This window comes from Pristiophorus japonicus, chromosome 8 (assembly GCF_044704955.1).
Source record: "Pristiophorus japonicus isolate sPriJap1 chromosome 8, sPriJap1.hap1, whole genome shotgun sequence".
Taxonomy (NCBI): domain Eukaryota; kingdom Metazoa; phylum Chordata; class Chondrichthyes; family Pristiophoridae; genus Pristiophorus; species Pristiophorus japonicus.
This window is the reverse complement of record NC_091984.1, coordinates 44,441,966-44,468,435: the sequence shown is the minus strand read 5'-3', so window position 1 is coordinate 44,468,435 and position 26,470 is coordinate 44,441,966. Positions and strand designations below refer to the sequence as shown.

At 43.5% G+C, this 26,470-nt stretch overlaps 2 protein-coding genes across 3 annotated transcripts; both read left to right on the top strand.

Annotated features, from left to right (window-relative positions):
• The first annotated feature begins 35 nt into the window (after positions 1-35).
• On the top strand, positions 36-10,652 carry uqcrh (ubiquinol-cytochrome c reductase hinge protein). 2 transcript variants are annotated; one of them, XM_070886721.1, is made up of 4 exons: positions 36-156; positions 5,075-5,107; positions 9,495-9,656; positions 10,414-10,652. In XM_070886721.1, the coding sequence occupies exons 1-4, from the start codon at positions 112-114 to the stop codon at positions 10,444-10,446; spliced, it is 273 nt and encodes a 90-aa protein (XP_070742822.1). In that variant the 5' UTR covers positions 36-111; the 3' UTR covers positions 10,447-10,652. The 2 variants fall into 2 exon arrangements, with proteins under 2 accessions (XP_070742822.1, XP_070742823.1); XM_070886722.1 differs by having other exon boundaries at positions 37-156; positions 5,078-5,107.
• A 5,235-nt stretch (positions 10,653-15,887) lies between these two features.
• nsun4 (NOP2/Sun RNA methyltransferase 4) lies at positions 15,888-24,612 on the top strand. The gene is made up of 6 exons (XM_070886719.1): positions 15,888-16,418; positions 16,513-16,976; positions 18,809-18,963; positions 19,296-19,456; positions 22,551-22,675; positions 23,844-24,612. The coding sequence occupies exons 1-6, from the start codon at positions 16,314-16,316 to the stop codon at positions 24,118-24,120; spliced, it is 1,287 nt and encodes a 428-aa protein (XP_070742820.1). The 5' UTR covers positions 15,888-16,313; the 3' UTR covers positions 24,121-24,612.
• The last annotated feature ends 1,858 nt before the right edge of the window (positions 24,613-26,470 follow it).

The window sequence follows — 26,470 nt, the reverse complement described above, 5'->3', positions numbered from 1 at the left end:
ATACACTCTATACCTTTCTGGCAGCATCCGGGTGTTTAGAGCTGGACGTCAATCCAGGCAGGTTGAGCATGCGTAGTATTTTTTGCCGGGTCTGAGCAGAAAGTGGACGCTATGGGCCTGGGGGACGAAGTGATGTTGAACACCGGAGAGCCCGAGGTGAGGCCCAGTGAGAGCAGGGTAGGAGAAGGGGGGATGTGAGCGGGCGAGGCAGTGGAAGCTGGGCTGTGAAAGTTGGCTGTAACTTTGAGCCTGGGCCCGGCGGAAAGCCAAGGACAAGCCTGGGCCGGGAGCACCCAGGAATGAGCGGCGCGGCGTGCCGGGGATTGGGGCCGCTGGGGGTGAGTCCAAGGGCAGAGGCAGGGGTGGTCGAGTTTACAATGCGAGTAAACCCGACTGAACGGAATATGGGACAGTGAGGGGGCCCGGGCCAGTCTGGCCTGGATTTGTCCTTCCTTCCAGATCAGGTCACTAACGTGTAGGGTGACTCTTGGTCCTCCCCACCCGGGCTGACCGACCTGCTGTGTTTTCAGCATTTTGTTTCTAGCTCTTGCAGTATTTTATGCACTGATGTGCATGCTCTCCCCAGCTATTGGGGATGGTCCTGGTGCCAACAATGTTATTTTCAAATCATGCCTTTGTTTCAGTAGCAGTTGTTCGACGTGGAATCTGTTTCTGTAAGGTAAGCAAGGCAGAACTGGAAACCTCGGATATTGCCCAACCATGTTTTTCTTCTTGATCCAATTCTGTAATGTAAGTCTCCCAGCTTCACTCTACCTGAAAGCACAGTTGTGGGGAAATAAATACCCCACCAGTCCAGGAGGTCTTGCACTTTTGAAATAACATTAAAACAAAAAAAGCCAGATGCTTGAAATTTGAAACAAAAACCTAAAATGCTTGAAAGACTCAACTGGTCAGGCAGCATCTGTGGAGATAACAGGCAAGTTAACATTTCCGGTGTAGAACGAGAAGATGCTACAGTTGAACAGTTTTTAAAAAAGGAACAGAATAAAAGGGGATGATGCACACATACTTGACCATCTCCTATTTTCCACTTAAGCACTTTTCAGGTCATTATATTCTTTTTGTGATTTTTGCCTTTCCTTTTTCTGTTCCTTTTTTAAATTGCCTCTAATGAAACTTTTTTTTGGAGAGTTTAATAGATGCAGAAAAGGTGTCTTGAATAATACTTTTTAAAATATGGTAACATTTTAAATTCTAATCTAGCTTGCTGGTAGAACAACTTGCATTTATAAGAATATAAGAACATAAGAAATAGGAACAGGAGTAGGCCCTACTCTGAGCCTGCTCTGCCATTCAATAAGATCATGGCTAATCTGATCGTGTACTCAGCTCCACTTCCCTGTCTGCTTCCCATAACCCATTATTTAAGAAACTGTCTATTTCTGACTTAAATGTATTCAGTGTCCCAGCTTCCACAGCTCTCTGAGGCAGTGAATTCCACAGATTTACAACCCTCTGAGAGAAGAAATTTCTCATCTCAGTTTTAAATGGGAGGCCCCTTATTCCAAGATCATGCCCTCTAGTTCTAGTCTCCTCATCAGTGGAAGCATCCTCTCCGCATCCACCCTGTCAAGCCCCCTCGTAATCTTATACATTTCGATAAGATCACCTCTCATTCTTCTGAATTCCAATGAGTAGAGGCCCAACCTACTCAACCTTTCCTCATAAGTCAACCCCCTCATCTCCGGAATCAACCTAGTGAACCTTCTCTGAACTGCCTCCACAGTAAGTAGATCCTTTTGTAAATATGGAAACCAAAACTGCACGCAGTATTCCAGATGTGGTCTCGCCAATACCCTGTATAGCTGTAGCAAGACTTCCTGCTTTTATACTCCATTCCCTTTGCAATAAAGGTCAAGATTCCATTGGCCTTCCAGATCACTTGCTGTACCTGCATACTATCCTTTTGTTTCATGCACAAGTAATCCCAGGTCCCGCTGTACTGTGGTACTTTGCAATCTTTCTCCATTTAAATAATAACTTGCTCTTTGATTTTTTTTCTGCCAAAGTGCATGACTTCACACTTTCCAACATTATACTCAATCTGCCAAATTTTTGTTCACTCACTTAGCCTGCCTGTCCTTTTGCAGATATTTTGTGTCATCCTCACACATTGCTTTTCCTCCCATCTTTGTATCGTCAGCAAACTTGGCTACATTACACTCAGTCCCTTCTTTCAAGTCGTTAATATAGATTGTAAATAGTTGGGGTCCCGGCACTGATCCCTGCGGCACTCCACTAGTTACTGATTGCCAACCAGACTCTCTGTTTTCTGTTAGTTAGCCAATTCTCTATCCATGCTAATATATTACCCCCAATCCTGTAAACTTTTATCCTGTGCAGTAATCTTTTGTGTGGCACCTTGTCAAATGCCTTCTGGAAGTCCAAATACACCACATCCACTTGTTCCCCTTTATCCACCCTGTTATACAGTGCCTTTAATGTTAAATGTTCTGAAGTGTTTCACGAAAGCATAATCAGACAAAAATCGGCACTGAGCCAGAGGAGATATTGGAGAGGAGGGTTTTAAGGAATGTCATAAAGGATGAAAGGGAATTGAAGAAGTGGATTGGTTTCGGAAGTGAATTTGAGTGTAGGTGACTGAAGGCACGGCCGGTAATAGTGGGGCGAAGGGGGTGTGAACAGAAGGCCGGTGCCAGGAATGGCGAATTCTTGGGGAAGAGGTTACAGGACTGAAGGAGGTTGGAGATGGGAAGGAGGCTGGAGGAACAGGTGCCATTGTGGGGCAACAAAGATGGATGCGCTGTACAGGATACGGACAGCAGAGCTCTGGAAGAGCTGAAATATGCTGATCGGAGAAGATAAGGGGTCAGCCAGGAGAGTATTGGAATAGAGAGAGTCTTGAGGTAACAGAGGCATGGATGAGGTTTTCTGCAGCAGATTGAAGTAAAGGCACATGTGGACATTGTTATGGAGGTGGAAATAGGTAGTCTTTGTGATGGAGAGGATGTGGGATAGGAAGCTTAGCTTGGGGTCAAATCCGACATCAAAACTGATCAGTTTGTTTCAGCCTGAGACAGTGGCCAGGGTCGTCATGGTCATCCTCCTGGGTGTCCTTGTACCCGAATCACTGAAAGTTAACATGTAGATACAGCAAGCAATTATAAAAGTAAATGGTATGTTGGCCTTTATTACAAGAGGATTTGAGTATAAGAGTAAAGATGTCTTGCTGCAATTATATAGGGACCTGGTTAGACCGCAACTGGAGTATTGTGTACAGTTTTGGTCTCTTTACCTAAGGAAGAATATATTAGCCATAGAGGGTGTACAATGAAGGTTCAGCAGACTGATTCCTGGGATGGGGGGAATTTCCTATGAGGAGAGATTGAGTAGACTAGGACTATACCCTTTAGAGTTTAAAAGAATGAGAGGTGATCTCATTGAAACATACAAAATTCCTACAGGGCTTGACAGGGTAGATGCAGGGAGGATGTTTCCCCTGGCTAGAGAGTCCAGAACCAGGGGTCACAGTCTTAGAATAAGGGGTCGGCCATTTCAGACTGAGATGAGGAGAAATTTCTTCACTTGGAGGATGTTGAATCTTTGGAATTACCCCTGGATGTTCAGTCATTGAGTATATTCAAGACCGAGATCAATAGATTTTTGTATATTAAAGGAATCAAGGGATTATGGAGATATTGCAGGAAAGTGGAGTTGAGGGAGAAGATCAGCCATGATCTTATTGAATGGCAGAGCAGGCTCGAGGGGCAGAATGGCCTACTCCTGCTCCTGATTCTTATATTCGCCAACAGTGCCTCTGTTATCCAGTTTAATGGTACTGCTCTTGCTTGATTTCACTCTCGATCATAGCCAGATCCTTTATCAATCGTTTCTCTCCCTACCCCTGCACCATTACCTTGGTAGCCCCGAATAGATCCATCCTTAGCCACCTCTTTCCCATCTGTGCCGCCCTTGGCTGATACCATCAGCTGAGGGGTCAGCATACACGTGTATGCGGATGACTTGTAGTTCTACCCCTCCACTGCCTCTCTTAACCTCTCTGCTGTCTGTGCTTTCAGATATTGTCCAACATCCTGTCTTGGATAAGCCACAATTTCCTCCAACTAAACGCTGGGGAAGACTGAAGCTGTCCTCTTCGGCCCGTCACAATCTCCAAAACTCACCATAGATTGCATCTCCTGTCCCATCCAACTGTCTGAGTGTGACCATGTTTGTTGGCACCTCTGTGTCCTATTAAACCCTAAGCTTGAGTATCATCATCACAAAGTCTTCCACTTCCATAATATTGCTCGCTTCTACTTCTCCCTCAATCCATCTGCTGCTGAAATCCTCACCCATGCCTTTGTCACCATCGGACGTGACTAGTTCAGTGCTCTGCTATCCCGCGTCCCAGCTTTCACTCCCCGAGCTTCAGATTGTATTCTGTCCTGCAGTGTCCCACTTGTCAATGCTGACTTACATTGGCTCATATGAACAGGAGGAGGTCATTTAGTCCCTCGAGTCTGTCCCACCATTCTATTAGATCATGATGGATCTGTACCTCAACTCCATTTACCTGCCTTTACTCCATATTCTTTGATACCCATACCTAACAAAAATTTATCGATCTCAGTCTTGAAAATTTAAATTCACCTAGCAATAACAGACTTGTCTCCAACATGTCATTTGAAATTCTCATCCTTGTGTTTAAATCCCTCCGTGGTCTTAACCTTCTCTATCTTTGTAACTTTCTCCACTGCTATATCCCCCCTTCCCCGAACTCTCCATTGCTCCAACTTTGGCGTCTTCTTCATCTCTTTCTGCCCTCCCCCAATTGCCCCACCATTGGTGGCCTTGCTTTCAACTACCTATACCTCGCTAAACCCCTCATCCTCCCTCCTTTATGACCCTCCTTAAAAACTCACCTCTTTCACCAAGCTTTTGGTCACCCCTCCTAATATCTCTGTTTGGTGTTCATTTTTTCTAGTGAGCCTCTGAAAGGTACTATATAAATGCAAATAGTTGTAACGGATCAATTTGTGATTTATCTCATTTCCTGTTTATTCTTACTAATCACGTTGTTTCTCCTTAGGAGGAGGAGGAGGAGGAGGAGGAAGATTTGGTGGTAAGTGCACAATGATCTGCGTAAATCCTAGCTATCAGAAATTCTCATTTGATTATTAACTGTTCTCGGGATGTGGGCAGGGTCATATTTATTGCTCAACTCTAGTTGTTCTGAACCGCCTGAATCCCTTGTAGTGATGATGTGCCCAAAATAGCTTTAGATGAGAAATTCCAGGATATTGACTCGGCGACAATGAAGGAACAGCGATATTTGGTTTGGTACGTGACTTTGAAGTTATGATCCCATAACATTGCTGTTCTTGTCCTTCTATGTGGTAGAACTCATGAGAAGAAGGTGCTGTCGAGGTAATCTTTGTGAGTTGCTGCACTGCATCCTGTAGATCATATATACCAAAGCCACAGTACATCCATGATGGAAGGGCTGGATATTGAGCCTGGTGATATGTACCAATCAAGTGAACAGCTCTCTCCTGGATGGTGTTGCTGCTGTTGCACCCATCCAGACGAGTGTAGTCCATCGCACTCCTGACCTGAATCTTGGTGGATAAACTTTGCAGAGTCATGAGGTGAGCCACTTGTTGCTGAGTATACTGGCCTCTGCCCACTCCCTTGTGGCTGCGGTGCTGGTATGGCTGGCCCAGTTCACTTCTGGTCAGTAGTGGCCCCAAGATATTGATGATAGAAACATAGAAATTTACAGCGCAGAAGGAGGCCATTTCGGCCCATCGTGTCCGCGCCGGCCGACAAAGCCGCACGACCCTTGGTCAGCAGCCCTGAAGGTTACATATAAACCTATGAACAATGACGGAAAGGCAAAGAGCACCCAGCCCAACTAATCCGCCCCTCACAACTGCAACGCCCCTTATACTGAAACATTCTACACTCTACCTCAACCAAAGCCATGCGATTCTTGGGAGAGGCAAAAACCAGATTAAAAACCCAGGACAATTTAGAGAGAAAAAATCTGGGAAAATCTCTCTGACCCATCCAGGCGATCGAAACGAGTCCAGGAGATCACCCTAGCCGTATTTGATTCCCTGCAGTACTTACCATTATATCTGCGCCGTCCAACAAAAGGTCATCCAGTCTAATCCCAATTACCAGCTCTAGGTCTGTAACCCTGCAGGTTACTGCAGTTTAAGTGCCCATCCAACCATCTCTTTAAAAGTGGTGAGGGTTTCTGCATCCACCACTCTTCCAGGCAGCGAGTTCCAGATCCCCACAACCCTCTGCGTAAAGAAGCCCCCCTCCACCCCCCCAAATCCCCTCTAAACCTTCCACCAACCACCTTAAAACTATGCCCCCTTGTAATATTGCCCTCCACCAATGGAAATAGGCCCTTACTGTCCACTATGTTCAGGCCACTCAAAATTTGTACACCTCAATGAGGTCTCCTCTCATCCTCCTCTGTTCCAATGAGCACAAATCCAGCCTATCCAATCTGTCCTCATAACTAAGATTCTCCATTCCAGGCAGCATCCTAATAAATCTCCTCTGCACCCTCTCTAGTGCAATCATGTCCTTCCTATAATACGCCGACCAGACCTGCACGTAGTACTCCAGCTGTGGCCTAACCAGAGTATTACACAATTTAAGTATAACCTCCCTACTTTTGTATTCTATGCCTCGGCCAATAAAGGCAAGCATTCCGTATGCCTTCTTAACCACCTTATCCACTTGGCTTGCTACTTTCAGGGATCTGTGTACAAGCACTCCAAGGTTCCTTTGTTCATCTACACTATTAAGTGGCCTACCACTTAATGTGTATACCCTTCCCTTATTAGCCCTCCCAAAGTGCATCACCTCACACTTTTCTGAATTAAATTTCATTTGCCACTGCTCTGCCCACCTGACCAGTAAATTGATATCCTCCTGCAGTCCATGACTTTCCTCTTCATTATTAACCACACAGCCAATTTTAGTGTCGTCTGCAAACTTCTTTATTATACTCCCTATATTCAAATCTAAATCGTTGATATATACCACAAAAAGCAAGGGACCCAGTACTGAGCCCTGTGGAACCCCACTGGAAACATCTTCCAGTCACAAACATCCATCAATCATTATCCTTTGCTTCCTACCTTCAAGCCAATTTTGGATCCAACTTGCCATTTTGCCCTGGATCCTATGGGCTTTAACCTTCATGACCAGTCTACCATGTGGGACCTTATCAAAAGCTTTGCTAAAGTCCATATATATTACATTGTACACACTACTCTCATCGACCCTCTTGATTACCTCCTCAAAAAGTTCAATCAGGTTAGTCAAACACGATCTTCCCTTAACAAATCCGTGCTGACTGTTCCTAATTAATCCTTGCCTTTCCAAATGTAGATTTATCCTGTCTTTCAGGATTTTTTCCAATAATTTTCCCACCATTGAGGTTAGGCTGACAGGCCTGTAATTACTCGGCCTATCCCTTTCTCCCTTCTTAAATAAGGGTACCACATTAGCAATCCTCCAATCCTCTGGCACCATGCCCAGATCCAAAGAGGACTGGAAAATGATGGTCAAGGCCTCTGCTATTTCCTCGTTTACTTCAACAGCCTGGGATGCATTTCATCTGGACCTGGGGACTTATCTACTTTCAAAGCTGCTAAACCCCTTACTATTTCCTCTCTCACTATATTTATTTCATCCAGAATATTACATTCCTCCTCGATAGCAGTATCTGCATTGCCCCTTTCCTTTGTGAAAACAGATGCAAAGTATTCGTTAAGAACCTTACCAACATCTTCTGCCTCCACACAAAGATTACCCTCATGGTCTCTAATAGGCCCTACCCTTTCTTTAGTTACCTTCTTACTCTTAATATATTTATAGAACATCTTAGGGTTTTCCTTAATTTTACTGGCCAAGAATTTCTCTTGCTCTCTCTTAGCATTCCTAATATCCTTATTAATGTTGCCTCTTAACTTTCTATATTCCTCCTAAAGATTCTATAGTATTTAGCCATTGGTATATGACAAAAGCTTCATGTTTTTTCTTTATCCTCCCCTGTATGGGCTTGAATTATTATTCCCAACCTTTTTCTTTAAGATATCCTCCTTGAATGCTTCCCACTGTTCCGACACTGATTTACCCACAAGTAGCTGTTTCAAGTCCACTATGGCCAAATCACTCCTTAACTTAGCAAAATTAGCTTTTTCCCAATTCGGGATTTTTATTCCAGGCTTAACCTTGTCCTTGTCCATAACCAACTTGAATCTGACTGAATTATGGTCGCTGGCACACAAGTTCTCTCCCACTAATACCTCTTCAACCTGCCCAGCTTCATTCCCCAAAACTAAATCCAAGACTGCTCCCTCTCGTGTGGACTCGGTTTCATTGTGTCATTAATGGTTAAGGAGGCAAGTTAAAATAGTAATCTCTCATCTCGTTACCAACTCTTGTGTTCATTGTGTAATACAGTTGAAATTATTTGGTATGCTGTGGATATGAAGTGAGACTGTTTTTTAAAAAAAAAAATGGAGTTCAAATTTGTCTGTTGCAATTTATTTCTATTTTACTTCATTTATTTTTACTCCTTGCCTCATTTTTTTTTTCTGCTTCTTGACCTGCAAAAAAAAAATAGAAATGTAGCAGCGGATGGTTGTGGTATTAATCTAAGTCTAAACCAAGCTGCAACAGGATATACTAAAGATTAAATATTTTCAATTAATATTAATTGCCTATGGGCAAGAGGAGAATGTAGATTTGACCTGACATTGCACTCTGAGTCTATGGTTTAACACACAGGTTTTATATTAAACATTATTCTCTTCTCACCACCCTCTTCCTATCAACCTTCAAAGATCTTGTCACTTATTGCATACAAGAAACGGTCATTGATAAGTCTTGGGCCTCTGCTTTTGCTGGTGATTCGTCAAACACTCACGAGCCAAGTGATCCTGATTTCCTGTTCATTTGCCTCCCTCTGTCGTTTGAAATATTTGGTTAAAGTTGAAAATCTCATCTGTTAAGGTGATCATGAACATGATCATACATTCTGTTGTGGCTTTTGCATTGAGCCAGACGTAAGGAAACTTTAAGCTTTCAGACAAAGGCTGAGGGGGTGAAGAAAGGGAATCCATAATTGGTGCAAGCTACTGTCCCATCCCATTTAATTCACTTAATTTTTCCCACAGAGACAAGGCTGGGATTTAAAAACTCACGATGTGGGGCTAGCAGGTTTGAATCCCTTCCCGATCAACTCCTTGGAGTCATACATTTATGAGAATCTAGAAACACAATGTTAACAGTCGCAAACCCAGAACAAATAAAAATGAGAATTAAATCTAATGTTATTGCCCTAAAAATCCACTTTTGCTTGAAAGCAAAAGTTTAAATAGTGGCCAAACGCTTTAAAGTTTTGTATTTAAACACATTACCTAGGTGAGGGTGCTATTTATTTGATTTGTTTAAAACATTCTGTTGTACTTGTGCAGGATCCCTTAACGACTATCAGGGAGGAATGTGCGCAGAATGGGAAGTGTGTGGAACTTCGATCACGACTGGACACCTGTACCGAGCGAGTGAACTCTCGATCACAAACACAAGAGACCTGTACTGAGGAGCTGTTTGACTTCTTGCTTGCCCGGGACCACTGCGTAAGTACATTGTTCTTTGATTGTATAGTAAATACCTATCTTCTCATTTTGGGGAAGAGTTCCAAATTTCCTTACTGGCCTTGTTCACCCTCCTGTCTTTGATTTTGGAAAAGTGCCCTGGTGGCACACACTTCTGGTGTTCCTACTCACAGTACCAATTAGTAATAAAATATGCAGGTTTCTGACTAGTCTCCTCATACAGAAATCTTTCTCGGGTATCTTCCAGAATTTATCAAGGAAGCTTGATCCTTTTTTAAAATGGAACTGAAGGAGAATTAATTAGTAATGAAAATGCTATTTTTGTAATCAGAATTAAACATTGGGAAGTATCGTGGTCAGTATAAATTCTAAAGAATTCCGATTGAATTTAAAAAAAATAGTTCTAGATACATAAAATGATACAGCACAGGAAGCCATTGACCCATTGTGCCTGAGCTGCCCCTTTGAACCAGCTATCCAATTAGTCCCACTCCCCTGCCCGTTCCCCACAACCCTGCAATTTTTTTCTGTTGCAGTTTTTGTTTTAAGAGCAAAATAAATGAAGTACACAAATGTACACCCCTCTATCACTTGAAAAGCAATAAATGCATCTTGGTAAAAGGTTCTGTATTGGATGGACTGGCATTATAAATTTTCTCCCGATTCACTTACAGGATATTCATACACACTGTTCCCAGTCTGCTCTCTGTGCAGTCGGAGTCTGCCCATCCACTCTACTGTCACACAAAGATTAAAACACTTTTTTTTGTTCTTTCAGGTGGCTGAACATATCTTCAGTAAGTTGAAGTGAAGTCCAGTACCAAGATTCAAATCAGTTGTTGGGAACTCAGTTATTTGCTGACTTCTGGCTGTGCTTGTGATACGTGAATCTTTGTGGTCTACTGCATAATGATTCAGACATTGCTTTTGTTAAAGGTTTATTGTGTCTGTAATTGAGTTTGAAGCCAGCAATTGTTTTAGTTGTACTTGTCATTATAAATACATTTATTGAACACAGTTGAATAATCTTGTCTCATTTTATTTATCTTTATTTGTTTAGATTGATGGTTTAGAGTTGAAACAGTCTAATGCTGTTCTGCAATGATAGCTGGGTCCTCTCTTCATCTACAAATGGATTCTCTCTGCTACCATAGTCAAACCAAGCTTCTTAAAATATATATATATTCAATTAGATCATGGCTGATCTGCATCTTAACTCCATTTACCTGTTGAATCATAGAAAATTATGCTACAGAGGAGGCCATTTGGCCCATTGTGTCTGTGCCGGTCGAAAAGAGTTACGGTTCTTTAAGTGCACATCCAAGTACCATTTAAATGTGATGAGGGCTTCTGCCTTTCAGGCAGTGAGTTCCAGACTCTGACCATCCTCTGGGTGAAGAAATGTTTCCTCATCTCCCCTCTAATACTTCTACCAACTACTTTAAATATATGCCCCTGGTTATTGACCCTTCTCCTTCCCACTCTATCTAGGCCCCTCAATTTTATACACCTCAATTAAATCTTCCCTCCGCCTCCTCTGTTGTAAGGGCAACAACCCCAGCCTGTTCAATCTTTCCTCATAGCTAACAGTCCCATATCCCTTGACCTCAGGTGAGGAAAATGGTTTACTTTGACAATCTGCTAAACCATTTTCTTCACAAAGTTAAACAAGGGATATGGAGTTAAGATGCAGATCAGCGATGATCTAATTGGTCGATCAGGCTAGAGGGGCTGAATGGCCTGCTACTGTCCCTATGTTCCTAATGGTGAGGGCTGCAATATGCTTTACTAGTGCTGGCGTTGCAACAGTTGTCATTCAGCCTTCTGAGGAAAGATCTATTTTTACATTCTTTGGGGAAATAATTGCTTCTACATTGAGTTGATGCCCTGTCCTAAATGTGATTTCATATGTGAACAAAGACATCTAGTGTAAGCAATTGAGAACTGCAATTCACAAAGTACAATGTTTTTATGCCTTCAAAATAAAATAAACAATGGATTATCAAAGTTTAATAGCTGCAACATCAGTTGTGGTTAGATAAGGCATAAATCCTCACTTGGCACTTTTCCTCCTGTAAGGGATTCTTGATCTTGGCCTTACTGCCATAATTGCAAAGGCCAGGTACACCTCTACACAGGCTGGGGCAAAACTTGTACTTTTGATGTTTTTAATACTCCTTTTGCCCTGTTATAGTAGTCTGGGTGGTATTAGCCTTTGAAACTGGAGTATTAGGGGAAGGGGATGTATTTAAAAAAACATTTCATGTGTAGTAAGTATCCCACACAGGCCCCCGCACGCACTTTGTGACATTCAAGGTGTTGGGTCATATCTACACAACATACAAGGAATGGATCTGACTGAGCAGGATGGCAAGTAAGTGTAGGAACCAGCAATATTATGAAATTGGGACAGTAATTATTTAAGGTTGCCCTACATTTTGTATGATATTCTTGTTTAACTTCACGTAGAGCCTCAGCAACAAGTAGTCAATCGGTCACAACACTTTGAAGTAAAATACATTGATTTGCTAGTTTTTAACAAGCCCAATCAAATGTTGCGTCATCCACAAAAGTATACTGGGCTGCTACAGAACCCGGTGCCCCCTTCCAAAAACAGACACCAAACTCTTGGCCCAAACCTACCTACCTTCCAGCCTGGAGTCTGGTTGAGTCGCCCAATAGTTCAGTGGCCTGGAGTCGGCGAGATGCCCCGAGCGCTCGTTTTCCACTCTCCGCCCCTGGCACTATGCTAACAAGGCCCAGCCCCAGCATCTAGCTCTGGGTTTTGTGGGACAGGCAGTTAAAAAGCACATGTTCTGGTTCCAGTATTAAGTAGTATCATATAATACTTTGCATTAGCATCAGCCTTGACTCAGAGGTAGCACTCTTGCTTCCGAGTCATAAGGTCATGGGTTTGAGCCCCAATCCAGAGTACACTCAGTACTGCACTGATCAGGTGCCATGTTTTGGATGAGACAACAACAACTTGTATTTATATAGCACCTTTAACATAGTAAAATGTATTAAGGTGCTTCACAGGAGTATTATAAGACAAAACAAATAATTTTTGACACCGAGCCACATAAATTACGGCAGATGACCAAAAGCTTATTAAAGATGTAGGCTTTAAGGAAGGTCTTAAAGGAGGGAAATAGATGTACAGAGGTGGAGAGGTTTAGGGAGGGAGTTCCAGAGCTTAGGGCCTAGGCGGCTGAAGGCACAACCACCGATGGTTGAGCAGTTATAATGAGGGATGTTCAAGAGGGCAGAACTTGAGCGCAGCTATCTCGGGGAGGTGGGGTGGCGCTGGAGGAGATTACATAGATGGGGAGGGATGAGGCTATGGAGGGATTTGTAAACAAGGATAAGAATTTTGAAATCGAGGTGTTGCTTAGCCGGAAGCTGTGTGAGCGGGACTTGGTGTGAGTTAGGATGACAAGTTTATGTAGGGTAGAATGTGGGAGGCCAGCCAGAGTGCGTTGGAGTAGTCGAGTCTAGAGATAACAAAGGTGTGGATGAGGGCTTCAGCTGCAGATGAGCTTAGGCAGGAGTGGAGACGGGCAATGTTATAAGAGGTGGAAATAGGCAGTTTTAATTATGCTGTGGATATGTGGCCGAAAGTTCATTTCAGGGTCAAATATGACATCAAATTGAGCCCCTCTCGGAATTGCTAAGTGAATGTAAATGATCCCATGACACTTTTCAAAGAGCGGGGGTATTCTCCCTGGTGTCCTGGCCAATATTTATCCCTTGACCAACATCATTAAAAAAACTTTTATCTCATTGCTGTTTGTAAGACCGTGCTGTTTGCAAATTGGCTGCTCCATTTCTCTTTCAATGCAACAATGACTACACTTCAAAAGCACTTCTTTGGCTGTAAAAAGCTTTGGGACATCATGAAAGGCACTATATAAATGCAAGTTCTTTAGATAGTTTGTGATATCTGGAGTGTTGATAGCCAGTTTTTAAAATATAGAAAAGAAAGACTTGGATTCATATCACACTTTTCACGACCACCGGACGTCTCAAAGCGTTTACAGCTAATGAAGTACTTTTGGAGTGTAGTCCCTGTTGTAATGTGGGAAGCATAGCAGCCAATTTGCACACAAGCAAGCTCCCACAAACAGCAATGTGATAATGACCAGATAATGTTTTTTGTTAGTTGATTGAGGGATAAATATCGGCCAGGACATGTGCTATGGGATGTTTACATCCACCTACGTCTCATCCGAAAGATGGTACCTCTTGACAGTGCAGTTCTCCCTCAGCACTACACTGGAGTGTCAACTTAGATTTTTTGTGGAGTGGAACTTGATTTCACAACCTTCTGACTCAGAGGCAAGATTGCTACCCACTGAGCCACAGCTGACATCATCATAGGCAGTCCCTCAAAATTGAGGATGACTTGCTTCCACTCTAAAAGTGAGTTCTCAGGTGAATAGGAGAATTACTGTCCCTGTCACATGTGGGACAGACAATCGTTAAAGGAAAGGGTGGGTGGGGAGTCTGGTTTGCTGCACGCTCCTTCCACTGCCTGCGCTTGTTTTCTGCATGCTCTCGGTGACGAGACTCAAGGTGCTCAGCGCCCTTCCAGATGCTCTTCCCCCACTTAGGGCCGTCTTTGGCCAGGGACTCCCAGGTGTCGGTGGGGATGTTGCACTTTATCAGAGGTTTTTGAGGATGTCCTTGAAATGTTTCCTCTGCCCACCTGGGGCTCGCTTGCCGTGTAGGAGTTCTGAGTAGAGCGCTTACTTTGGGAGTCTTGTGTCGGGCATGCAGACAATGTGACTCACCCAACTGAGTGTAGTCAGTGCTTCGATGCTGGGGATGTTGGCCTCATCGAGAACACTAACATTGGTGCGTCTATCCTCCCAGGGAATTTGCAGGATCTTGCGGAGACATCGTTGGTGGTATTTTCCCAGCGATTTGAGGTGTCTGCTGTATATGGTCCACGTCTCTGAGCCATACAGGAGGTCGGGTATCACTACAGCCCTGCAGACTATAAGCTTCTAGGTAGCCAGATAGATGATTCTTAAAATAAGGGCCTTTCCCTTAAGTACATAGACACATACAGTGAGCCACTAAAGATGAGATGTTAAAACATGAGGGTGGTGTATCAGAAAAAAAATTAAGAAACAATTATAAAACTCTAATATTGCACATGTTGGAAACTTTTATAAGCATGGTTATTTACCAAAAAATTTAACACTAATGCATTTATTGTTAACTGGCACAGGAACATATATGTTAGAGGATAACACAAAAGTAAAGGCATTTCAAAAAGACTCCAGCTATGGTTCTGCCCAACAACAACATGCACTTATATAGAACCTTTAGCACAGTATAGCATCCCAACGTGCATCACAGGACTGTAATCAGACAAAAATTGACACCAAGCCAAAGAAGGGGATATTAGGACAAGTGACAAAAAACTTGGTCAAAGAGGTAGATTTTAAAGGAGCATCTTAAAAGAGGGGGGGAGAGGAAGAGAGATTTAAGGAGGGCATTCCAGAGTTTAGGGTCTAGATGGCTGAAAGAATTGCCTACAGTTTTGGGGCAAAGGAAGTGGGGGATGCAGAAGAGCCCAGAGTTAGAGGAACCCAGAGTTCTTGGAGGGTTGTACAGCTGGAGGAGGTTAGAGAGATGTAGAGGTTACAGAGATATAGAGGCACAAATCCATGGAGAGATTCAAACATATGGATGAGAATTTTTTAATTGAGGTGTTGGACTGGGAGTCAATGTAGGCCGGCGAGCACAGGGACGATGGGCGAATGCAACCTGGCGCAAGTTAGGAAACAAGCAGTAGAGATTTGGATGAGCTCAAGTTTAAGGAGGATGAAAAATGGGAGGCTCATCCAGAGCATTGGAATACTCAAGTCTGGAGGTAACAAAAGCATGGATGAGGGTTTTAACAGTAGATGGGTTGAGGCAGGTGCGGAAACGAGCAATGTTACGGAAGTGTAAGTAGGCATGCTTTATACTGGAGAGGATATGTGGTTGGAAGCCCAGCTCAGGGTCAAATAGGATGCCGCCGTTGCGAAGTCTTATTCAACCCGAAACAGTAGTGTTGGGAGGGAGGTGGAACCAATGACGAGGAGATGGAGTTCATGGCGGAGGTTGGAGACAATGACTTCTGTCTTGGCAGTGTTTAATTGGAGGATATTTCGGCTCATCTAGGACAGACGTTGGACAAGCAGTACGGAGACAGACAAGCAGTATAGGGGTTGAGAGATTAGTGGTGAGGTAGTGCTGGGTGTTATCACTGGACATGTGGAACCTGATATAGAGAGACAGACTATGTTTTTCCTCTTTACAAATGCTGACTGAATTGCTGTGCATTTGAAGCCTTTTTCCTTTTTTATATTTCTAACGGCACATATTGTAACGATTCTTAAGATTTCGGATTAAAACCAGCTACATAAAAATCAAAAATCAACTTTTGCTAACAACTGATTTCACAGCTTTCACAGAGGACCGCGAATGCTGGAAATCTGAAAGGAAAACAGAAAATATTGGGAACACTCAGCATCTGTGGAGAGAGAGAGAGAGAGAGAAACGAATGCAGCCCTTGCTTCACACTTGCAATTACAAAGCCCCGGTTTGACTGCAGTCATTGCAGCGCCTCAGGTTACGGGAGGCCAGGCCGGATTTCTGGCGGGGCCGGGGTGAGCGGTGGGCATGGCGGCGTTGGGCGGCTCGAGGTGTCGCCTTAAGACTTTGGCCGAGAGGCTGGGCGAGTGGCAGCGGCTTCTCCTCCGGCGGAGCATTTACAAGAGGAAATGGGTGAGTCGGGGAGGGAGAGGCCGAGTGCGCGGGCTCGGTGCGAACACCGTGAATTGGCATCAATAACCCGCACCCTCTGCTTTCCCACCCCCAGGCTTCGACCCGGCCCAGGGTCCCGAGCACCCAGCTGGCCCTGCAAAGCCTGGACATGAGCTGCGACCCGCACCTCGGCCGCCTCTGGCCCTCCGTCCGCCTCAGTTTACTCTGCGAGCAGAAATACGGTGCGCTGCTCAACGGCTTCGGGGAGACGGAGAGAGCGCTGGAGCAGCTGCAGGCGCAGCAGGCCCAAGACTTTGTGTACGAGGCCGGGAGGCGAGGGCAAGTCCCGAAGCCGGGGCCGGGCGGGAAGTCAAACAGCGGCCCTGAGCCGGGCGCGATCCATGATTTGGCCCCCAATCTGCAAACTCCCGAGTCTGGTCCCGAGCCCTCGGTGCTCAGCGGCGACCCGGCCCAAGAATCGGCTTCCAACCTGGAAATGAAGCAATCTCTGCTCATCAGCCCCAACCTCAAGTGCTTCACCTTTCCCAGGGGAGACACTACACGCTTTAAACCTGCAAGGTACTTTCCGCGGCTTGTTGTAAACCTCGACTGTTGAACGAGACAACTGTGTATTCACTCTGAAGCACTGACTTCAGCTCTGGTAATGGGACCATGTCGAGTTGAAGCCAGCTACTTCCCTACAGGATACGAAGTAGGGAAAATCATGAGGACCCTTCCAACCCACCGTTTTGTGCTCGGTCATAATGTGGAATTGATGGGGTACTCCTCAAGTTCTCGACAAGAAATCTATTCCACTCGTTGCAATGTCATTGGTTCCCATGTGAACCATAATTTCTGGTTGTTTTTTTTCTTTTCAGATCGACCCAATTATAACCCATGATAAGTGGGGAAGTTATGCTAAACCTCCGCGCAGTTCTGGTCGCCGTATTATAAAAAGGATATAGAGGCACTGGAGAGGGTGCAGGAAAGATTTACAAGAATGATACCAGAATTGAGAGGGTATACATATCAGGAAACGACGAACAGGCTGGGTCTCTTTTCTCTTGAAAAGAGAAGGCTGAGGGGTGACCTAATAGAGGTCTTTAAAATTATGAAAGGTTTTGATAGAGTGGACACAGCGAGAATGTTTCCACTTGTGGCGAAGAGCATAAATAGATACTATCAATATACGATAGCCACCAAGAAATCAAATAGGGATTTCAGAAGAATCTTTTTTACCCAGAGAGTGGTGAGAATGTGGAACTCACTACCACAGGGAGTGGTTGAAGCAAATAGTATTGATGCATTTAAGGGGAGGCTAGACAAGCATATGAGGGAATAGAGGGCTATTATGATAGATTTAGATGAGGAAAGATGGGAGGAGTGGAGCATAAATGCCAGCATAGACTGGTTGGGCTGAATGGCCTGTTTTTGTGCCATATATCCTATGTAATCCTTTACATAGGAGACAACTTGCCAGGTTGTCTATCCCCTTAATTAGAGAATCTCTACATGAGTTCCACCCTCCTGATGATAAGCCCTTGTTTCACAGTGTAGTGGCATTGTTCATGATTACCTTCCCCTATGCCTCCATCCTTGTGGGTGATCAGAACCATTTACCTATTGGACAAGCCCTGTCCCACAGAGCTTTCCTGTACTGATTCCTCCTCCTCCTGTGGATCGTCATTCAATTTACTTTCTCGGTTTCATTTTTTTATCTCTATTTGTAGGATAACCCACTTTTGGATAGGATCTTCCAGAAACCTTCCTCCCCACATCTGTTCCAGAAGCAGTCTGCTCTTCCTGAACCTTAGCAGACCTGTTATTGATTGACACAGCTATCTGATGTAGCATGTCTGCTACTGGATACTTTGCAGAATTCCAATATCTTGCACCCGCATAAATGCTGCGTGAACCAGTAACTGTGCTCCTGATATTAATGTACTCCTCTGTGTTACTTTTGATTTAACTAATTAATTAGAACAAATTTTCTCTTGCTTGTCTGGTTTTGTAGATTTCTGGCCTATCCTTTCTCAGTACCAAACTCATGTTCAGTTGAAAATCATCATCTGTCTGTAGAAACCTACTCGTGCCAGCATATCACTCAGTCAGACTCTCGCAGCTCAAATTTTATCATGTTTTAAAACATGATTTAAAAAAAAAAGTAATGGGAAATCGAGTAGAGAAATAATGATGCTAGGGAATGGAGGGCAGTACTAGGATTTTTAAAAAGAGAGGAAGATAAATGCAAAGGTTTAATCTCAAATTAGCCATTAGCTCCCAAGAGCTTTGCGTAGATATTTTCTGAAGACATGGAACTCTCCTACCCTCCCTTTTCTCAAATAGGGGGAGTTGTTCAACTTCTACTATTGTCATAATATATTCTGATCCATTATTCTGTCCCATTTCAGACCAGATGGTTTAAGACTGCTGGAATATTATCTGATGGATGCTGCATCGCTCCTCCCAGTACTCGCTCTGGGTGTCCGGCCAGGTCACACAGTCCTTGATCTCTGTGCAGCTCCTGGTGGGAAGACACTGGCACTATTGCAAACAGAATGTTGTCGTAAGTTAACAGATTATTTTTAGTGGGAAGCGGGAGACACTATTAAGCATCAACATTGCAAAATCCTGAAGACAGTGCAACAAAATGGTGTAACGTTTATAGGGTGCATTCCTAGCTTTTCTGTGAGAGACGTCGATATGCTACCCAAGGTAGAAAAAAAATCAACTTCTGCTAACAACTGGTTATATACCAGCTTTTACAGAGGATTGCTAGAAATTCATAGGATGAGAAAAGGAGAAAATGTTAGTTACAGACTATACCATATTATGAACTGTTTTGTAATGCTAAAGAGTGCGAAGAAATGTTGCTTTTGTTCTTTTGTGTTGGGACAGGACATCTCGCTGCCAATGATATATCCTCATCTCGACTCAACAGGTTACGTAAAATTCTTCACAGTTATGTCCCAAAGAATGTCTGTACAGAGGACAGGCTACGCATCACGTCATTTGATGGCAGGCACTGGGGAGAAATAGAGAGGAATATCTTTGACCGGGTGAGTACGTCATTAAATAACACGTGTTATTGTTTTTTTCCTTTTAAACTCCAATTGCATTGGACAAAAAAATCAGCCAGGATTGATTTATTTTAAAAGATTTCTAACTGAATTTCCAGCTGTCTTTTTAAAACTTCATAAGTGTCTACTCTAACAGCTGACTACTTGATTTCCACTGGTTGGTCAAGAGGTTTAGCTCCAGGTGGCTCTATGGCTCAACTTTACTTCATTTGGATGAGTTTTTCCAGTCATGCACTGTATGGAGGTGAGATTTATCATTTTTTTTTTATATGGAGCAGTGCAGACCAGAAAAGGCCAGTCCACATTGAAGTCATACTGTCTACTGTTAAGCAGCCTCCTTTCTCCTCTGATTCACAACAACATGTTTCAAGTAAGCACAAGACTTCGTAGTGAAGTAAAGGGAACAGACTTTATTGATACACAGAAAGATGATCAGTCTTAATTGTGTACAGAGTGTGGATATTTGGTTTCTGTATCTTTCGAGTACACTCTGATAAACTGTTGAAAATGATGCTCCTTTTATACACCATAGGACTACAACAAAGGAAAATGTCAAGATGAAGAAACTATTTCTCAAATCCTCTGGAAACAGACTATCTATGTAAACAGTTTGCAATTGTTTACCTCTGAACCATTTTCCTTAAATAAGACTTCCTGACTTAACATTCTCTAGCATCTTTGACCAATTCTTCACTGTATCTAATGGATACCTACATCCCATGTTTATTACCCTAAAACTAAACATTAACCAGTCATGAGTGATGTCATCACTAACACTTATTCCCTTACTTAAGCACTTTACATTTCAGAAAACAAGCAATGCCTTCTCCTCAGATACTTTGTTGAAATCTCGACCTCCGATAAACGACTCAGACACCTTCAGCTCCGACAGAAGTTTCTTTAATTTACTTGCTAGCAAGGGAAAGGTCACACTCAGTCAATGGCTAAGTAAACACCTTCGAAATGGTACAATTTCACGAGATATTTATACAGTAAAACCCAAGTTATGGCCTCTCCCTGTGTATTGGCTCTGTCTCGCAGTCAGTGAATACAGATAAAGAGTTAATTACTACATCCTTGTCCTGACATGGTTTCCAGATATTTCCTTTTGTCAGGGTTATTAGTTGGCCAGCCGGCCATCACTCGATGAGAGTGTGGTAATGAGCTATTACCTGCATTGCATTGTCAGGATTGTCCAGTTTCCTGGTCAGTTATCTTTTTGCATCAAATGGATGAGGTCTGTACAAGAGATAATGGCTGGTGGTTTGAGTACTTCGAAAAGGGTGGGGTGGAGTGGAACTGGTGTCGTATAGGCAATAGGAGAGCACCATGGGGAGGTACTTATCTCAGCAGGACTTGCCTCCTAGCTGTCTGGTGGCTATCAGCCATTTCAAGCCAGGTTTAGCTGTTTATGCCAGCAGACTGCTTGTTGCAGAAATTCCTGGAAGGACCAGGACTCCATTTTGTTTTATATTAAAAAGGGCACAAAAATACCGTGTGGTACAGCTTAGATAAAAAATACATTTCCACAACTTCAATGTCATCTTGTTTATATCGGAAAGTCTGACAATGCAGTCCTTTTACGACACTTTCAGGAAAACCTCTTGCTTTAAGATACAGAGTAGTTCGACTGTTAAACTTTTAACTTTCACAATGTCCAACACTTACTTAACCTGTTGAGGCGTGTCCTTCACAGATAATGTTAGTGTACAGCTTTAGAGAATGCATCATTCCAAAGTGGAAAAGATGCATGGAATAAAACATTTGGGTTGGCATGTACTCCATGGAAGGGAACAGTTGGATTGAAATCATTGGCCAGTGTCAAAATACTGTTTCCCTGGCACTTCACGGCATGCATTTTCAAACTCAGGATTGAAGGCCCCAGGGATTCTACCGGAGTGATCCCAGGGAGGTCCATGAGACCTTTTACTCAGGCTTCTGTATTTTTCTTACTAGTTGACTTACTAACACATTATTTCTGTTGGCATGTACTAACAAGACATTTCTTGATGATCGCACTAACCAGCATTGTCTTTCGGAAGTTAAGATGGGGGCCCTGGCACTACATCAGTACTTACAGGGGTCCCTCACAGAGAAAAGTTTGAGAAGCACTGCTTTAAAGGAGCCTTGAATATAATCTAGGCTGACACTCCAGTGCAGTGCTGAGGAAGTGGTGCAGTGTCACAGGTGCTGTCTTTCAAATGAGATGTTAAACTGAGGTCCCGTCTGCCCTCAGGTCTCGGCTGGATGTGAAAGGTCCCATTGTATTATTTTGAAGAGCAGGGAAGTTCTCCCCGGTGTCCTGGCCAATATTTATCCCTCAGCTTCACTTCCCCTGCCCACCCCCCCCCCCCCCCCACCAAAGATTATCTGGTCATTACCATATTGCTGTTTGTAGAAACTTGCTCTGTGCAAATTAGAACAGTGTCCACACTTGAAAAGTACTTCATTGTTTGAGGAGTGCTTTGGGGTATGCTGAGGTCATGAAAGGCACTGTATAAATTCAAGTCTTTTTTTCTTTATATGCTGCCATATAGAATGGTAGAACCAATTCCTACTTATAATTGCCTGTGTGGAAAGTCCCCAGACTCATCCATGGTGTCATAGGGAGGGACCAAGTGGAAGCCAGATGAAAAGAAAATCAGACCGCGTGTTCCCATTGGGCCATTCTCACTCACTTCAGAGTGGCTGGTTGCAAAGACCTGAGTGACGGCCTACCTGCTAACCCATGGTACATTGGACAGGGAACAATTGAACTTTGGGGACTATAAACATTTATTTTATCAGACAGCATCTGTGGAGAAAGAAACCGAGTTAACGTTTCAGGTCAAAGACCCTTTGGGGTCAGGTCATTGACCTGAAACGATCTCTGTTTCTCTTTCCACAGATGCTGCCTGACCCGCTGAGATTTACAGAATTTTCTGCATTTATTTCAGATTCCAGCATCCGCAGTATTTTGATTTTGTAAACATTTATTTTGATCCCTCCAAATTTTTTGAGAAATTTTGGAGACGGGCAACTTCCCTGAAAGGTCAGTCTGTAATAAAGTTGTTCATTTTAATTGTCTTTGCAGGTGTTAGTTGATGTTCCCTGTACAACTGACAGGCACTCGGTACTTGAGGAGGATAACAACATCTTCAGTCGCTTACGGCTCAGAGAGCGGCAAATGCTTCCTTTATTGCAAACCCAGTTGTTGGTGTGAGTATTTCTATTATTTTGTTCTGTCCCCACTCCCCAGTAGCTCAATACTTTGATTTTTTTGTGTATGCCATTGTTTTAGCTCCTATACCTCTCAGATTCTGAACAGATGAAACACAGGCTCCTTTGCTGTGGTGAGCATGTAGCTTACAGTCTATACTGATCATGAACAGGCTGCCAGAAGAGACACACAATCTATATAGCAGTAGTTACAAGTATATTGTTCCCTTTTATCTGTGTGCTCCATACCAACTATATAACAGGGATTGAAAGGAGTGCTTTGGATACAGGGTCAGCAGGCAGGAAATCACAAATAGTGAAAATTAGAAACCACTTCAAGTTCCATCCCTGAACTGTGCTGAGTTTGCTGATCTTGGTGCAGGAGCTGTGCAATTGGGTTCTGTTCCCCTGACCCAGGGAGAAGAAAAAATGTCAGCCAGAGTTTCTATTCCTGATCATTATCCAGTAACTCAATGGAAAGTGCCTCTGTGAACATCAGGTATTGGGATTCGCTGTAATGTTCTCTTCCCCATGCCCACTCATGTCCGTCCCCCCCTCCCTTCATGCCCCCAGTCGCCTTCTTAGCCCCCTCCCCAACTCAGAATTCCTCCTACCCCTGTTAAAATGCCTGTTTTTTGTGCTAATGTCAGTCCTGCCATTTAATGATTTCTTGTTTTCCACTTAAGCACTTTACAGGTCATTCTATTTTTTTAATTTTCCTGTGTATGTGGTTGTGTCTTTTTTCCCCTCCAACCCTCCCTTCCTCTTGCTCTATTCCTTGCTATATGCTGTTCATCTGTAATATCTTCCAGTTCTGAGTAAGGGTCCATACCTGAAATGCCTTGTCTGTTCTCTCCACAGTTGCTGACTGTTCCCAGTATTTTCTGATTTTGTTAAATTGCCTGTTCCACTTTTCAAGCTGTCCTTAATGCTCCAGGGTGATTCCCGAAAATTATATGGGCATATATCCACTTCCCATTGATCTCTGGCAGAGCAGATTTAAAAACCTGCTTTGCCAATATGCAACTTTGCTGCATTGCTAATTAATTCTGCCTGCATTTCCTATGAAGTCCTCAGATTTTATAATCTTGTCTTTCTTACAATAGAGTTTGTTCTATCTTTAAGACAGCGAGTTGATGGTTATCCTTTCTTTGGTTTTCTTTCTCAGTTCTGGTATTCTTGCCACGAAGCCTGGTGGGTCAATCGTGTACTCAACATGTAGCCTGTCCCAGTTGCAAAATGAGTATGTGGTGGAGAGAGCAGTGGATGTGGCAGAGACAGAACATGATGTGGAGCTGCGTCTAGAGGACCTGACTGATATCCGGACCCTTTACGGAGACACGTTTAACTTCTATGGCAATTGTAGAGTCGGGGAACTAGTCCTCCCACATCTCACCGCAAATTATGGGCCAATGTATTTCTGTAAACTGCACAGAATACACTAAAAAAAAATTGTATTTTTTTAACTTAATAAACCAGTAACTGGCTTTATTTTCCTTCTGGGAATTTAACTTGTACATTAAAAAAATAAGGATTAAACCCAATGTGAAAAATAGCAAAACAGTGACTTGGTGCCAGCTGTAAGTCAGTTGAATATGATGACATCAACCACAAAACAAAACTCTTTAAATCCTGAAAGTTGAATCCTGATTGCTATATCCTCTAACTGTGTGTGCTATTTTACATTGACGATAATGGTTATGTGAGTTAAGGTTTTTAATTTACTTGAGGGTTCAAATAACATAACCTTAGTGTATTAAATTGAACTAATATTGTTCTAAATGAGATGAGCTTAGGGCAGTTTCAATTTAATTTATTGTGGGCACAACACAGTCCTCAATTTGGTACTGAATTAATAATTTTGTTCTTTGGAGCCATGAGAATGTCTGTAGGAATTGGAAATGTTACATTGGTGCAATAAAGGGTGCTTTTATAAATTTGGTGTGAAGGCATGTTGGAGTCGAGAGGAGGGAACTTTAGTTTACATTGGATATGAGGGCACTTACTATTGGATGCATTCCAAAGGAATGGTGTTTGTCACTTTGAGCAGTAGCAGGTAATGGTACATTGTATTATACAGTGTAGGCAGGTCCAAGTCTGTACATTGTGACCTGGAAAAAATTCACTAAGACAAAGGGATTTTGTGGAAATGCACTTTCATTTAAATATTATTAATTTCTTGGAGCAGAATTTATGTAGCGTATTCTATGTAGTGAGAATGGAGTTTAAATAGCTCCAGCATTTGATGCAATAAGGTCACTTCCTGTTTTCCTGTTGATCAACTGAAAACCCTGGTAGTCTGGCTTATGGATACCTGGATCGATATCCTGGCCGCTGTGATTATTTGCATGAACCCCTTTGGGGCCCTCTACGCTTGCACGCTGTATACTGGAAACCCACTTGCGTAGTACCCAATGGTGCCGCAATTACGGCCTTCACATGGGCTACGCTTTCCTCGGCTCTGCAGAGAAGGTCAAGGGATCCATTGGTGATGGGGGAAGAGAGAGATCAGGGGGAGAGAGGGGAGATTGAGAAGGGGGTGGTGGGGGGCGAGAGAGGAGATTGGAGGGAAGAAGATCAAAGGCGGGAAAGAAGGTCAGGAACCTCAGGTGCCAGAGAAGGTCAGGAAGGAAGGGCCAAGTGTTGTAAAGAGCACGGAGAGCACAGTGGGGATGGGGGAAAAGAACGTGAACCAGGTCTAAAGGTTGGTGAGAGCGAGAATGTGATCCAGATGGGAAGACGGATCATGTTTTTCCAACCCCACCCCATTTACATTCGCACCACGTTCTCCCCCTAGACTAGGTTGATTTTTAGGAAAGTTCAGTGCATGTGTGGCAAGTGACATAATTGGACTGGATGAAATCCGGAAGTCATGACACTGTCACTATTCACTTCATATCCAATAAACCTGTTAACAATACGTGAACCACATGCAATACTTCATCTATGGGGGATGGGGAGTGAATGGCTAGGAACTTGGTGGGGTGTGTGGTGTATGAATAAAGCGTTTGACCAGATACTGTGAGCTTAAAGTAAAGTGTGACTGTAGTCTTTTATTGCAGGTCTTCAGGAGGCCTCCTTAAGTACAGGTGCTCCCAAGGGATTGTGGGATCCCTTGGGACTCCAGTGGATGAGCCCTCTGGTGGTTAAACAAGGTATTTACAGGTTTACATGTATAACAACAACCCCCCCCCCCCCAAAAGTCAATAGTGTAACTTTACAAGGTGAGTCGATCTGGGGCCTTTCTTTCCTTGGCTGATTGTCTCAGTGCAAATGCTGGTTTTGGTGAGTTGTTTGTTTGGCCCTTGCTGGGCTGTTGTGCAGCTGGCCTTGCTGGGCTGCCTGGTGTGGTGAGTCCTGCAGGGCTGCTGTGGGTGATGGGTTCTGCTTCGTGGTCAACTGCTGTGTCGGTTGCCACTGGTGTGTGTGTTGGGGGGTCAAAAAAGGTAGGGTCTAATGTGGGTTGCTCAGGATAGACTGTGAATCTGAGTTTGGTTTGGTCCAAGTGTTTCCTGTAGATGAGTCCATTTGAAAGTTTGACCCGAAACACCCTACTCTCCTCTTTGGCCATGCCGGAAAGCCACTTGGGACCTTGTCCATAGTTCAACACAAATACAGGATCATTAATCTCAATTTCGTGTAACACATTTGCGCTATCATAATATGTACTTTGTTGAAGCTGCCTTTTCTCTACCTGTTCGTGTAGATCAGCGTGGACTAACGAGAGCCTTGTCTTAAGTGCCCTTTTCATGAGCAGTTCAGCGGGTGGAATCCCAGTGAGCAAGTGGGATCTTG